Source organism: Podarcis melisellensis (assembly GCF_964234715.1).
Source record: "Podarcis melisellensis genome assembly, chromosome: 14".
In the NCBI taxonomy this organism is placed as follows: Eukaryota; Metazoa; Chordata; class Lepidosauria; order Squamata; family Lacertidae; genus Podarcis; species Podarcis melisellensis.
Window position 1 is genome coordinate 9,203,137 of NC_138546.1, and position 14,958 is coordinate 9,218,094.

Sequence of the window (14,958 nt, forward strand, 5' to 3'; positions counted from 1 at the left end):
GCCTGTCTGAGAGCCAGGAAGGGATGCAGCAATGTTGCTCTGGAAGGATGCGGCCTCCACCTATGGTATTAAACCCACAACCGATGCAACGCTGACTTGCATTCTCGTTGTTGCGATGTCTTCTTCCAGGAGAAAGTTGACTGCCCGGCTCCAGGAGGCAGAGGAGACGGCTGAAACGGCTCAAGCCCGGGTGGCCAGCATGGAGAAGAACAAGCAGAGGCTGCAGATGGAAGTGGAAGACCTCACTCTGGATCTCGAGAAGGTACCCGATTCACAGTTCCCAAAACTGTTTAGGGAAGTTTTTAATGACTGATGTTTTCATGTATTTTTAATCTATTGCTGGAAGCCGCCCAGAGTAGCTGGGGAAACCCAGCCAGATGGGTGGGGTTTAAATAATAAATTATTATTATTATTATTATTATTATTATTATTATTATCATCATTATTATTATTGTTGTTGTCATACCTCATGTTATGTTTGCTTCAGGTTGAACATTTTCAGGTTGCATCCCGTGGCGACCCGGAAGTACAGTGGTGCCCCGCAAGACGAACGCCTCGCAAGTCGAAAAACCCGCTAGACAAAAGGGTTTTCCGTTTTGGAGGCGCTTCGTAAAATGAATTCCCCTATGGGGTTGCTTCGCAAGACGAAAAAAATCTTGCATTCCCCCGTGGGTTTTTTTCGCTTTTTTCACCCTTTTCTTAAGCCGCTAAGCCGCTTATCAGCTGTTCCGCTGATAAGCCGCTTAACAGCTGATCGCTGGAAGCCGCTTGACAGCTGTAGTGCTAATCCGCTAAGCTGTCAATGGGCTTGCTTCGCAAGACGAAAAAACCGCTATACGAAGAGCCTCACGGAACGGATTAATTTCGTCTTGCGAGGCACCACTGTACTGGAAAGGGTTGCTTCCGGGTTTCGCCGCTCGCGCATGCACAGACGCGCAAAATGATGTCACGCGCATGCGCAGAAGTGGTGAGTCGTGAACCACGCACGCACAGATGCGGGTTGCGCTCTGCTCATGTTGCGAATGTGCCTCTGGAATGGATATCCTTTGCAACCAGAAGTACCACTGTATTATTAAATGCCCCACTTGACTTTCTCTCCCCAGGCCAATGCAGCCTGCGCAGCCCTGGACAAGAAGCAGAGAGCCTTTGACAAGATGCTAGCGGAGTGGCACCAGAAGTGCGAGGAGCTGCAGCTGGAGGTGGACAACTCCCAGAAGGAGTGCCGCATGTACATGACGGAGAACTTCAAGCTCAAGACGGCCTACGAGGAATCCTTGGAGCACCTGGAATCTGTGAAGAAGGATAACAAGACTCTCCAGGGCAAGTCTTTCCGGGGCTGTGGATTCTCTGTGTTAGGAAATAGGGTGGAGACAAGATTTGGTTCAGTTCCAATCGGAAGGCAAACTGATCTAATTCTCACTTTCTGAAATACAAGACACGGGCAGAAATACAGCCCTCCTTCGAAATTTGCACTTCCATGAATTTTGCCTTGCAGTTCTTAAGCAAAGCAACATCTCCAAAAATGCATATTCTAGAGCAGGGGTCGGCAAGGTTTACTTTGCCTGGGCCAGTTCACTCCCAGAAGATCGCTCCGTGGGCCAGATCATGTCTGCGCATGCACAGACGCGATTCCCAGTGCCACAGAAGCAAGTCTCTGCTCCGCGCAGTGCCGGTTTAGCGCAGCATGCGGGGACTTGCCGAGCAGGCAGCTTGGTTTGGGGGTGGCTCGGGGGCCAGTTAAACGACCCCCATGGGCCGCTTGTGGCCCTTGGGCTGCAGGTTGCTGACCTCTGTCCTAGAGTAAAGTGTTCGTAAAGGTAAAGGGACCCCTGACCATTAGGTCCAGTCGTGGCCGACTCTGGGGTTTAATCCACAGCGCCACATAAGTGAAAATAAACATACGAAATGTATTTCATTGGAGGAAACCACTTACAAATGTGTGCCTGTTAGGCAAAACTACATGCAAAAATTGCTTATTAGGAGAAATTCGCACTCAGATGTCAATGAGTTTCCATGAGTTGTTTTTAAATCACAAATTGGTGCGGAAGAATGAGAAGTGTGGTGGAACGGAAATGGAGAGATTTGTACATCCCTCCAGTCTGCAGGCCTGAAATGCAACAGAAGCATTGAAAAGATTTGTGTGTGTGCTTTTCCCCACCTCAGAGGAGATTAAAGATCTGATTGACCAGCTGGGCGAGGGAGGAAGGAGTGTCCATGAGCTGCAGAAGATGAAGAAGAAACTGGAGCTTGAGAAGGACGAGCTGCAGGTGGCCCTGGAAGAAGCAGAATCGACCCTGGAGGTAATGATTCCGTGTTTATTTATTACGCATTAGTAGGACTTCCCCTAGGACGCAGGTGGCGCTGTGGGTTAAACCACAGAGCCTAGGGCTTGCCGATCAGAAGGTCGGCGGTTCGAATCCCTGCGACGGGGTGAGCTCCCGTTGCTCGATCCCTGCTCCTGCCAACCTAGCAGTTCGAAAGCACTTCAAAAGTGCAAGTAGATAAATAGGTACCACTCCGACGGGAAGGTAAACGGTGTTTCCGTGCACTGCTCTGGTTCGCCAGAAGCGGCTTAGTCATGCTGGCCACATGACCCAGAAGCTGTACGCTGGCTCCCTCGGCCTATAGAGCGAGATGAGCGCCACAACCCCAGAGTCAGCCACGACTGGACCTAATGGTCAGGGGTCCCTTTACCTTTAAGATTCGGATATTCCTCAAACTTGGCCCTCCAGATGTTTTGAGACTACAATTCCCATCATCCCTGCCCACTGGTCCTGCTAGCTAGGGATCATGGGAGCTGTAGGCCAAAAACATCTGGAGGGCCGAGGTTGAGGAAGCCTGTGCTATGAGGTAGAGAGGAAAGAATAACGGTACATGAAAAAGAAATAATAAGCTTGATTGGCACCTCAGCTTCTAAGGTAAGTGTCGGGAGTTATGTTCCTTTGCCGAGCTTGAAGGGGGTTCCAAGTCCTTTGCCCCACATCGCTCAGACAGCCCCATAGCTGATCGCTCCCTACTAAAGTAGTCATAGCCGTTTTCACCTTTAAAGAGCCTGTCATCCATGCGTCTCCTTGTGTTTCTGCTGACAGGTGGAAGAGAGCAAGCTCATCCGCATCCAGCTTGAACTGGCGCAAGTCAAGGCGGACATTGACAGGAGGATTCATGAGAAGGAGGAGGAGTTTGAAGCCACAAGGTATGGCGCGCAGAAGGTGTGCGAGAGGCAGGGAGCGGAAGGTTAAAACTGGGAACAACAAAAAAAAGAAGTACTTGAGAGAGATGAGGTTCTCCCCTTTTTAATCTTTGTTTTAATCCTCACAACCACCCTGCGAGGTAGGTTAGGCTGAGAGACGGTGGCAAGCCCAAAATCACCCAATGTGCTGAGTGGGGATTTGAACCCTGGTCTCTCTGTCCCTAGTCCAGCACTCTAGCCACTGCTCCACACTGCCAGCCAGTGAGCATAACTTCTCATTTTTCAGCTGTTCTATTTGGAACACTCGTTAACTTTTTTGGGATATCAGTGGTTGTGGGATTTTGAGCTTTCCTTGTTTTAGAAAAGTAGCTGATGTGGTGTGTGTGGGTGTGTGGTTTTTTTTCTGGTAAACATTTCTGCAGCCTCCCCAGCTGCCTGCAATCCCCGAATCAAAAAGCCCAAGTGGGGAGGTGTAAGTTCACAACATCTTCCTCTGGGAGTGCAGGCACCTGGGGAGGCTGCAGAGAGCAGAATGCTAGGTGAGGAGATTTAAAATGAAAGCAAGGAGACTTGGCAAGGTAACTGCATCAAAAACCCGAATCTCATCCATGAGATTTTAATTGACCATTTCAATCCTCTTTAATAATTTTCAGACAGCATTTCTTTATTCAGTAATGTAGAATGACCATATGTAGGATAATTTTTTGGCACATTAGAGAGAGAGAGAGAGAGAGAGAGAGACAGACAGACAGACAGACAGACAGACAGACAGACAGACTAGTGTAAGATCCCCAACTGAGCTTCATGACTGAGAGGGATTGAGACACTAGAAGAAGTAGTCCCCGCAAAGGAAGAATGGATACAAAAACTTATGGAACATGCAGAAATGGTGGAACTTACCAGAAGAATAATAAATCAAGATAACAAACTTTTTTAAATAAAAGAATGGAAATGGTTTATTGAATATTTACAGATAAATTGTAAACAGATAAAAACATTAGCAGGATTATTGTAATAACCTGCTTTTTTATAAAAGTATATATTTACAGTAGATAATTAAACAAGCAAGTTAAATGAATTTGGGTATGCAGAAGATATTAAAAAATAAATTTAAGGACCCGCAGAAAGAGAGGGGAGGAAGTCAAATTTTGAAATGTTAAATTGATTGTAAAACTAATGAAAGATATAAATTTGAAAAGTATAAATAAAAAACTAAGGGGGGGTGCGGAATTGAGATAAATGGATGCCTTTGTTCTCCTCGGCAGGAAAAACCACCAGCGGGCCATTGAGGCCCTTCAATCCAGCCTGGAGCTGGAGGCGAAAGGCCGGGCTGAGGCGCTCCGTCTGAAAAAGAAGATGGAGACCGACCTGAACGAGATGGAGATCCAGCTGGACCACGCCAACAGGAACAACAGTGAGCTGGTCAAGACGCTGAAGAAACTCCAGCAACAGATCAAGGTGAGAAAAAGATCATGAGAAAGGGAGGGAGAAGCCAGGCGGAAGAGAAAATGGCGCCTGGAGGTTGATGGTCTTCTGAGGAAAAGCTTTGCAGGTTAACGCAAGCTGGAGAAACCCCCGGGTTGCTTGTTCTCCTCAGACAGAGCTGGCAAGGTTGATCTCAAGACCTTCTGTGGTGCTCTTGCTTGTTCTGCTGCTGAGCCAAGGCTCTTGCCCAGTCAAAATGTGAACCGAAACGCCTTTCTTTCCAACACCCTACACTGAGCAATGGCTCTTTTCAGGGCAGATTATGTACAGTTTGACAGAGTTCAGATTGGGGTGTGGGCAGATTGGTCTACAACAAGTGTAGATGAGATGGAGTTTGATAGGCCAACTGCCTGAGTCAGTCTAAGGCAGCTTCCTAGGTACAGGTTGTAGCTAGCCAAGTTCTCAGAGTAGACCCATCGAAATGAGTGGAACTGAGTTAGCCACACCAAACGATGTTGCTGATTTCATTATTTGTAACCCACCCATCTGACCGGGTTGCCCCAGCCACTCTGGGCATAAAAGCACAATAAGACATCAAATATTAAAGACTATATAAGAATAAGAATAAGAATAAGAATAAGAATAAGAATATATTATTTGTACCCTGCCCATCTGGCTGGGTTTCCCCAGCCACTCTGGGCAGCTTCCAACAAAGATTAAAAATACATCAAAATGTCACACATTAAGAACTTCCCTGAACAGGGCTGCCTTCAGATGTCTTCTAAAAGGTGTATAGTTATTTATCTCCTTGACATCTGATGAGAGGGTGTTCCACGGGGCGGGTGCCACTACTGAGAAGGCCCTCTGCCTGGTAGCCTATAATTTCACTTCTCACAGTGAGGGAACCACTAGTAGGCCCTTGGAGCTGGACCTCAATGAACGTGACTGATATTAGGTACAGTGCTGCATGTCCCATATGCAACCGATTTTGTGGATCTGGGGTGGTCCCCAGCCTGACCCTACTGGTTACTTTTCCGCCTGCAGGACCTCCAGATCCAGATGGACGAGGATGCCCGCCAGCATGAAGAGCTCCGGGAACAGTACAACCTCCAGGAGCGCCGCCTCAGCCTTCTCCAAACGGAGCTGGAGGAAGTTCGCACCGGCCTGGAGGGCAGCGAGCGCTCCCGCAAACTGCTCGAGCAGGAGTTGGTGGAGGTCTCCGAGAGGCACAATGAACTCAACGTCCAGGTGGGGACAGAGGATAGTCACCTGCCCATCTGGGTTTGGTTGGCTGACTAGCTGGGCAGCTTGATGTGCATCATGTGGAACCCATTGGTGACACTAAGCAGACGCATGCCCTGCTTAGACTAGCCAATGGGGAGCGGTCCATTAGGGCAAATGAGGCAGCGATGCTTCACTAGTCTGTCTGCCCTTAGCCAGCCCCTAGAAGTCATCGACTGGCTGGACGCGGAGGAATGATGGGAGGAACTGGCTGGGGATCCCTGAAAGGAAGAAGGCTCAGAGCCTGGGCAGTGGTGGTGGGATGCCACCGAATAGTCAGACTGGGAAGAGGACGTGTCGGAAGCTGAAGGGGTAACAGGACTTAGTGAGATGGGAGAGTCTGTGGCAGATAGAAGTCCAGAATCAGAGGCAGAAGCTGAAGCAGGAGAGGAGGGAGGCCAAGGGGCAGAGGTGAGCCCAGGTGGTGAAGAGTCATGGGTGCCTCTTCCTCCTGCTGTGAAAAGCTCCCCTCCCTGCTGGTCTCCCAGAACCAGAAGAGGCATGAAAAGGGTGGAGGGGAAATTAGCCTCACACAGGAACAGTCTCAAATTGTTGAGGGAAAAACCCTGTAGATGAGGGGACAGCTGTGGGGAGGTGGGGACTTTCAGTCTTGGCAACTGATTTATGTCTAAGACCTAACGGGAAGGAGCTGCTTTGCTCGTTAGGCTGCACTCTCCGCCAAGTCTGTGAAGATGTTTTGGCAAATAAAGTGTTAACTCCAACCTCAAATGGTGTGATTTACTGCTGGCTCACTCTTTGATACTGTCCATCTGCCTTCTTACTTGCCGCCAGTCCAGATGGTGGCACTCCCTGTTGACTTTCTCCTCCTTAGTCGCATTATTGCCCCTTGCAGAACTCAGCAGGGAGGCAGGGACCAAACTAGACTAAGCTGGCTCTGCCTGTCACTGGTTTTCGTGCTACCTCTTGTTGGTCTCCTTGCTTTCTGTCCTATCAGGCCCAGTGGCACCGACCATCATCACAGGCAACTGTCTCAAAACATGCAATAAAAAAGCAGCATTCAGGCATCAGAACAGGCAGTCTGGCTCTGCATTTCTGCGACGACTGAGCAATAGCTTACCCCAAACTCTTCTTTTCCCTCTGCAGAACCAAAGCCTGTTGGTGATTAAGAGGAAACTGGAATCTGACCTCCAGCGCATCACTAATGATCACGAGGAGCTCATCAGCGAGTTCCGAACGGCGGATGAGAAAGCAAAGAAGGCAGTGGCTGATGTGAGTTGCATCCCTGCAGAAGAAGGCTCAGGGATAATTATATCCTATTATTTTTATGGTGGCAAACAGAAAGGGGATGATCCTTTGTGTATCAATAATGTGAGGTTAAAGGATGAGGAATCTCATACTCTTCATTCATGTTTGTTTATTTTTTAATCATACCTTGGTCAACTCCAGACTATCACTATTTTGCAGAAGGGACTGTGCACCGAAAATTAAGGTTTGCACAATTAAATTGGATTAAAGTGCTTTGGTACAACAATTTTTTTAAAAAAACTGGCTATTTGCAGTTAGGAAAGTGATGGGGAAAGTACACAGAGACCATCAAATACAGTAGATAGCATTGCATCAGGAGCATACTCAATAAACAGGATGAGGCCAGCTACCTGCGTTCCATAGCCCTGAGTATCACTCAACATTCCCCTTCCTTCCGTTGGGCTGAACTGAATACATGAGATGGAGCTGGGTTCTGACGCTTGCTGCTCTTGGTGATTCTAATACTTACTTCTTACCGTTCTCACCCATTCCAGGCGACCCGCATGGCAGAGGAGCTGCGCCAGGAGCAAGATCACTCCATGCACCTGGAGAGGATTAAGAAGAACCACGAGGTCACCATCAAAGACCTGCAAGTCAAGATGGAGGAAGCTGAGCAAATGGCCCTGAAAGGAGGGAAGCGAACCATCATGAAGCTGGAGACCAAGGTAGGAGGACGCTTCCCCATTGCTTCTGACCTCATCCCCAAAATATGCATGTTGCCAGATCAAAGATGCACAGAGTCTGAGTCCCTCAGATTAACCCCAGACCTGCAGAGAGCAGGGAACCTTCTTCACCCTAAGGGCTGCAGAAAAGGCAGTTAAAAGGAGAAATCATTACTTATTTTTTAATTGGCATCCGTCTCAAGAGACAATACAGGGTGGAGTCAAACCGCTGTGTTAGCAGCACCAAAGCGACCTCCCTGAGGCACAAGCCAGGGCAAGGTGTATGGAGGTCCTGGGCTTCTCACATGACAAGACCTCGCTGATGTGGTCCAAAGGAAAGCAGAGCAAGATGTTTGGAAACAGCTTGGCTGCAAGAGTTGCCAGAAGGAGCCATACAATGCGCCATTTGTGTGAGGTTACTCCTTAGCTGCTTCTCCTCCTGAATATATCCTGCAAGGGTTTAGGATCAGAGTTTTCCTTCTCCTAGATGGGCTGCCTTCGCAGGCTGACAAGCAGTGGCGTAGCGTGGGTTGTCAGCACCCGGGGCAAGGCAAGTAATTTGCACCCCCTAACCCCTGGATTTTAGCACTCGAGTGCAAGCGCGCCCCCCCAGATGTTGTGGCCGGCCCCCCCTGCACCCCCATGCTACGCCACTGGGGCTGGGGGCGAGCGAAGGAGCCAAGGACCCCCCCTTAAGGCTCAGCAGGAATTTATTAAATTTATTATTTGCGGCGCCCCCGCGGGCCGAGGCAGCCAAAGCCCCCTCCCCTCGGGCGCCTCCCCGCCCCCTCCTCTCCTTGGGCTGTAGGTGGAGCCCGCGCTCCGAGGCGCTGCAGATCAGGGCTTGGCGAGCGCCTCTCCTCCCCCCGGCCTGGACCGGGGGCTTCCAGCCGCGCTCCGTCCTCACCCGACCCCCCTCCCCCCGCAGCTGAGAGTTGCTCTGAGAGCCGGAGCCAGCGGCGCCCCCTTCCGCCGGGAGACCATCGCCCGCCCGCCGGCTTCCTCTCGGAGGGTGTTGGGGAGCGCAGGGCGCGGCGAGGCCCCTCGGAGCTCTCCTCCCCCCCAGTTGGCAGAAGCAGCCGCCGCCTGTGGCTGGGTTGAGGGGATGGCGGCGGCGGCGGGGTGTGGAGGCTGCCCGTGCCGGCCAGGCGTTGGTGGTGGCGGCGGCGCTGCTGCAGCGGCTGCTCCTCCTGCGAGCAGTGAGTGGAGCGCAGCCGCAGCAGCGGCGGTGGGGGGCGCGCGCGCACTAGGGCGCAAGGCTGGCGGTGGCGGCGGGGAGCCCGGCGGAGGAAGGAACTTGTCCCTTCCCTCTGGACTCGCGCTCCCCCAGAAGTTGCGCCCGGTGCGGCCGGCACCCCTGGCACCATCTGCCCCTCAGGGAAATCACAGAGGTGCATAGAATGATGTGGAGGAATTGGACAGAGCCAGCGCGATGTAGTGGTTAAGAGCGGTAGACTCGTAATCTGGTGAACCAGCTTCGCTTCCCCGCTCCTCCACATGCAGCTGCTGGGTGACCTTGGGCTAGTCACACTTCTCTGAAGTCTCTCAGCCTCACTCACCTCACAGAGTGTTTGTTGTGGGGGAGGAAGGGAAAGGAGAATGTTAGCCGCTTTGAGACTCCTTTGGGTAGTGATAAAGCGGGATATCAGATCCAAACTCCTCCTCTTCTTCTTCAGAGAGAGGTTTCTCTCTCTCTCTCTCTCTCTCTCTCTCTCTCTCTCTCTCTCTCTCTCTCTCTCTCTCTCTCTCTCATATAACACTAGAGCTCATGGTCACCCAGTGAATTCAGTCTAAGACACTGTCTTGGGTCCTTTGGGAAGGGCTGTAGCCCTGTGGGAGGAAATCCTTTTTGCACGCTGGCAGTTCCAAGTTCAGCCCTTTGCCCAAAACCCTGGACAGCTGCTGCTAGTCAGTCCCGAGCGAGAGGGACCAAGGATGTGGCTTGGGTTAAGGTAGCTTTCTACATTTCCATGGCCTCCTTCTCCCCCATCCAGATCAAGGAGCTGGAAACAGAGCTGGACTCGGAGCAGAAGCGCCACGTGGAGACGATGAAAATTGTGCACAAGAATGAGCGTCGCCTGAAGGAGCTGGTCTTCCAAACGGAGGAGGACCACAAGACCAACCAGCGCTTGCAGGAGCTGGTGGAGAAGCTGCAGAGCAAGATGAAGACCTACAAGAGGCAGATCGAGGAAGCTGTATGTACCAGGAGTGGCCTTGAGCATTATTGCTCTCTTCCCCTGCCTCCTCCCTTGACAGGCACATTGACTAGAGGGTGGGGAATCCCATATAGAACAGGGGCTTCCCAAATGTGGTCCGCAGGTGGTTCGTAACCTGTGGATTTGTGGCTGAAGGTGGGAGGTGGAACATCTTGTTGCACTGAACATTGGCACATTTTTTGCTCTATAAGACTCACTTTTTCCCTTCTAAAAAGTAAGGGAAAATGTGTATGCGTCTTATGGAGTGAATGCAGGCTGCACAGCTATCCCAGAAGCCAGAACAGCAAGAGGGATTGCTGCTTTCACTGCACAGTGATCCCTCTTGCTGTTCTGGCTTCTGAGATTCAGAATTTTTTTTTCTTGTTTTCCTCCTCCAGAAACTAGGTGCGTCTTGTGGTCTGGTGCGTCTTATAGAGCGAAAAATACGGTATTTTTAATTGCTCCTTTCGTTTCTTGTGTTCTGCTCTATTGCACTGCAGTCTAAATTCCATGGAATTCAAATTGGAATGCGATAAAAATCAACACATAAGGAATAAAATAAGCCCTTTTATTTGAGAGGGCCATCAGGCTTGCTTAAAGGGTGCATGGTGTGCAGATGTGATGTCGCTGCCACTTGCCGCCATCTTCCACCTCACTCTGCTTAACATCAGGGATCCCAGTGTACAATGCATTTCGGCTTCGGTCACATCCACAACACGCATTTTAAAGCACGTTTAAAACACAAGTCTCCCCCCACAGAACCCTGGGAACTGTAGTGTGCTGAGAGTGCTGAGAACTGCAGCTCTGTGTGGGTGTGAACTACAGTTCCCAGGATTCTTTGGGGGGAAGCCACAACTGTCAGGAGTTCCAGCTTGGCCCTGCAACTTTGGGTGTCCGGCACCATGGGTGCCATGCAGCGTGCATGGCCCTGGCACTGAAATTTGTGGGTACCTGGCCCCTTCATGGGGAATTTTGTGGGTGCTTGGGCACCCAGGGCCTCAAGGAGTTGGCACTTAGGATGACTGTTAAAAGTGGTACAACCAGTGGAATATTGTTACCGATGGATAGCAACCCCGTGAAGCACTCTGGAGTCACCCCTTGTTCCATGTAAAGCTTTTATTCCAGTTGCAGTCTACATCATCATAATTCACACTACAATTCCCATCATCCCTGCCCATTGGTCCTGCTAGCTAGGGATGATGGGAGTTGTAGTCCCAAAAGAGCTGGTCACCCAAGTTTGGAAAACACTGCTTTAAACCTATTAGCCATCTCCCCATCACTTGTGAGGCTGACTCACACCTCACACCTTGCGAGTCAGCATTTCCACTTAACACAGAGTCGATACTAGCAACACCCCCAACAGCTATGAATGTGAAAGTGGTAGAAATGTGCAAAGATATATGGCGTGGATCGGATGTGTTCCTGCTACGAGAGGTTTGGGGAAACAGTTAAACGCAGGCACGCAGGCCGAAAACTGTTTCTCAAGGCGCCCAGTACAAAACAACCAAACTCTTTCCCCCCCACTTCAACTCCCTATAGGAAGAACAGGCTAACCAGAGTCTGGCGAGGTACCGGAAGACTGTGCATGAGTTGGACGATGCCGAAGAAAGGGCTGGGATGGCCGAGTCGGCCCTGAACAAACTACGCACGAGGCACAGAGTCTCAGCAGGGAAAGCATTCACCTCTGTAGAAATAATCCAGGTAGCCAAGTCCTCTAGCTCCTCCAAGTCAACGGCTGAGGAATAGCTCCCGTCTCTTTGAACCTGCAGCTGGTAGGTGTGCTATTTCTGCCCTGGTTTTTAAGTGATCTTGGAGGGGCTCCCTTTAACCTTGGTGAAATATACTCGGAGTCCTGTAGTGATTTCATGCTCTTTATTGCGGCTTGTAAAACAGTGATTGAATTGCTCCCCCAAACCTCAGGCTTTTACATACATTATTTACACAACGAGTCCCGTCTGATTGGCTGAGTCTGCTTCCCTCCTGGAGCCTGATTGGTCTTTTCCTGCAGGCCAATCAGTTGTTGCATTCTAGGATCCTACCAGCCTAATAGGCTGATTCTGCTTCCCTTCTGGAGCCTGATTGGTCTTTTCCTGCAGGCCAATCAGTCGTTGCATTCTAGTATCCTACCAGCCTAATAGGCTGATTAACTTCCTCCTGGAGCCTGATTGGTCTTTTCCTGCAAGCCAATCAGTTGTTGCATTCTAGTATCCTACCAGCCTAATAGGCTGATTAACTTCCTCCTGGAGCCTGATTGGTCTTTTCCTGCAGGCCAATCAGTCGTTGCATTCTAGTATCCTACCAGCCTAATAGGCTGATTAACTTCCTCCTGGAGCCTGATTGGTCTTTTCCTGCAAGCCAATCAGTTGTTGCATTCTAGCATCCTACTTGCCTATTGTTCTAGGATCCAAGCTTAGTACACAACACAAGGGCTGGCTACTTTTGGAGGGGGACAGGGCTCAAGATCCCTCTTGGCTAATTGTGGAAGTAGTGGGTGTGGCAGAAATAGGTGTGACCCCCCCCCACCTTCTCTCACCCCCAGTCTTACATGGGCTTGTGTGCTCGGTTCAACTCCTTCTCAGATGATCTGCACAGATCAGCCGAGCAGGAAGGATCATTAGGAGCACAAGAAGAGGCTTATCTAGTCCAGCATCCTGTTCTCCCCATGGCCAATTGGATTATTATTATTATTATTTATTAAATTTGTATCCCTCACTATACCCGCAGGTCTCAGGGCAGCTGCAACATCAAATCACAATATAAAACCACAAAATACATCATAAAAACAGAAAACAACCCAATAAACCCCTCCCTGACACATTTTGAAAGGGCATTGCTCTACTTTGATTAAATAACCCTCCAACATTTCTCCAATGAAAATAAGGACGTCCCATTCCATAATGGAATGTCACAAGAGACTAGGGCCCTGTGGGACTTGACATTTTTCCATAGAAGGGCCTTTGGTTTGGACTCAGTCTGACCCTTAAGTTTCCCTCCCCTTATGGTTTTGACTTTTAAAATGAGGTTACATTTTAAATTGCATTTTAACCTGTATTTTAAATTGATTTTCTTTTTTTCTTATTATGTTTTTACTGAAATTTTATTGGTGTTAGCTGCCCTGAGCCAGGCTCTGGCCGGGGAGGGTGGGGTATAAATAAAATTTATTAATATTACTATTATTATTATTTTACTACTTATACCCCACACATCTTCTTGAGTTGCGCCAGCCACTCCGGGCAGCTTCTAACATATATAAAAACACAACATTAAACATTTTTAAAAACTTCCCTACGCAGGATTGCCTTCAGATGGCTCGGGGGTCAGATAACTCCATACCCTCCAACGTTTCTCCAATGAACATAAGGGCATCCTAAGCAAAAGTAGGACTTCCCGGGATCAAATCAGAAACTGGGTTGATTTCTCTAAATCAGGGATATCCCTGGGAAATAGGGACACTTGGAGAGTACAGTGGTACCTCGCAAGACAAAATTAATTCATTCTGCGAGTTTTTTCGTCTTGCGAATTTTTCGTCTTGCGAAGCACGAATTCCAACGCAAAATCCCAAAACCCCCCAAAAAGTTTTAAAAGTTTAACTTACCAAATGGCTGCAAAAGAAGTTTTGGAAAAGCTTCAAAAATCACCAAAGTCTTCAAAAACCTCAAAAAAGGCTCAAAAAAGGAAACAACTTGCAAGACGTTTTCGTCTTGCGAAGCAAGCCCATAGGGAAATTCGTCTTGCGAAGCAACTCAAAAAACGAAAAACTCTTTCGTCTTGCGAGTTTTTCGTCTTACGAGGCATTCGTCTTGCGAGGTACCACTGTATGTGACTATCTATGAATCAGGATCTTTTTCTATATTCCTAGATCACCAAAGAATTGTGGAGTTGGAAGGGACCACAAGGGTCATCTAGTTAAACCCTTATTCCACTGGCTCTTGTTTGTTTGCCCCTTCCCTGTTTGCCCTTCTGCTCTCCCTCCGTATCCTTTTGCAACTGACGTTGTCCCAACTGTGCTTAACTTTGCAGGCGGATCGACAAAGCGTCTCCATGCAGCTGCCTCTTCCAAGACGGCTTCCCTAGTGAGGACTGGAGCAGCTTAAGGCAACGGAAAAGACACCCGCAGAGAAAAAGACAGAGGGGAAGTTGGAAGTCAAGAGAATGGGGAGAAATGGGGTTACCAAAGTATCCGCCATATACAGGAGCTTGAAACCCCATCTCTTCTCCCAGAGCGTATTTTCTTTACCAAGAAGGTTATATTGATATGTTTTCTGAGTTGGAACAAGTCTGTTCTCCAGGCACCCTGCTTGCATTTTCATGTCAAGGACGGAAAATGTTACGAAGGTGAGGCCTCAGCTGTCTCCTGCAAAATAGTCCTGAATGCATAGTCTTAATAAAGCTTAATCCCATAGAAAACAACCTTGGTGAGCTCTTATTCTTTCTTTCCACGACTGTGCATGGATATGTTGGTTTAGTAATGATTTTGAAGAGAGGAACTGTTTGCTTTTCTTGATTTGTATCCCGCCCTTTAAATAAACGCCCAGGGCAGCTCACAATACAAAATAAAGGGTGCATCAAATGCTTAAATAAAATACTTAAAAATGCTACAGATAAGGGGAACCTCTGGACCTCCAGACGCTGTGGAACTACAACTCCCATCAGTCCAGCAAGTCAGGGATGAAGGGAGTTCTAGCTCAGAAAGATCTGGAAGGCCAGATGTACCATACAGTGGTACCTTGGTTTTTGGGCATAGTCCATTCTCGAAGACCGTTCGACTTCTGAAACGTTTAAAAACTGAGGCACAAAGGTTGGTCTGCAGAAAACAGAAAAAAATAACGTACAGTGGTACCTTGGGTTAAGTACTTAATTCGTTCCAGAGGTCCGTTCTTAACCTGAAACTGTTCTTAACCTGAGGTACCACTTTAGCTCATGGGGCCTCCTACTGCTG

At 49.0% G+C, this 14,958-nt stretch overlaps 1 protein-coding gene across 1 annotated transcript in view; it reads left to right on the forward strand.

Moving 5' to 3' along the window:
- MYH16 (myosin heavy chain 16) overlaps nucleotides 1–14,429 on the forward strand; it is a 61,413-nt gene extending 46,984 nt beyond the window's left edge. Inside the window, exons 34-44 of the mRNA XM_081889057.1 lie at nucleotides 130–262; nucleotides 1,104–1,320; nucleotides 2,164–2,300; nucleotides 3,090–3,193; nucleotides 4,456–4,648; nucleotides 5,660–5,863; nucleotides 7,001–7,126; nucleotides 7,657–7,827; nucleotides 9,819–10,019; nucleotides 11,559–11,791; nucleotides 14,040–14,429. Coding sequence (XP_081745183.1) covers nucleotides 130–262; nucleotides 1,104–1,320; nucleotides 2,164–2,300; nucleotides 3,090–3,193; nucleotides 4,456–4,648; nucleotides 5,660–5,863; nucleotides 7,001–7,126; nucleotides 7,657–7,827; nucleotides 9,819–10,019; nucleotides 11,559–11,765 — 1,693 coding nt within the window. The 3' untranslated portion in view covers nucleotides 11,766–11,791; nucleotides 14,040–14,429. The remainder of the gene's footprint in view (nucleotides 1–129; nucleotides 263–1,103; nucleotides 1,321–2,163; nucleotides 2,301–3,089; nucleotides 3,194–4,455; nucleotides 4,649–5,659; nucleotides 5,864–7,000; nucleotides 7,127–7,656; nucleotides 7,828–9,818; nucleotides 10,020–11,558; nucleotides 11,792–14,039) is intronic.
- The last annotated feature ends 529 nt before the right edge of the window (nucleotides 14,430–14,958 follow it).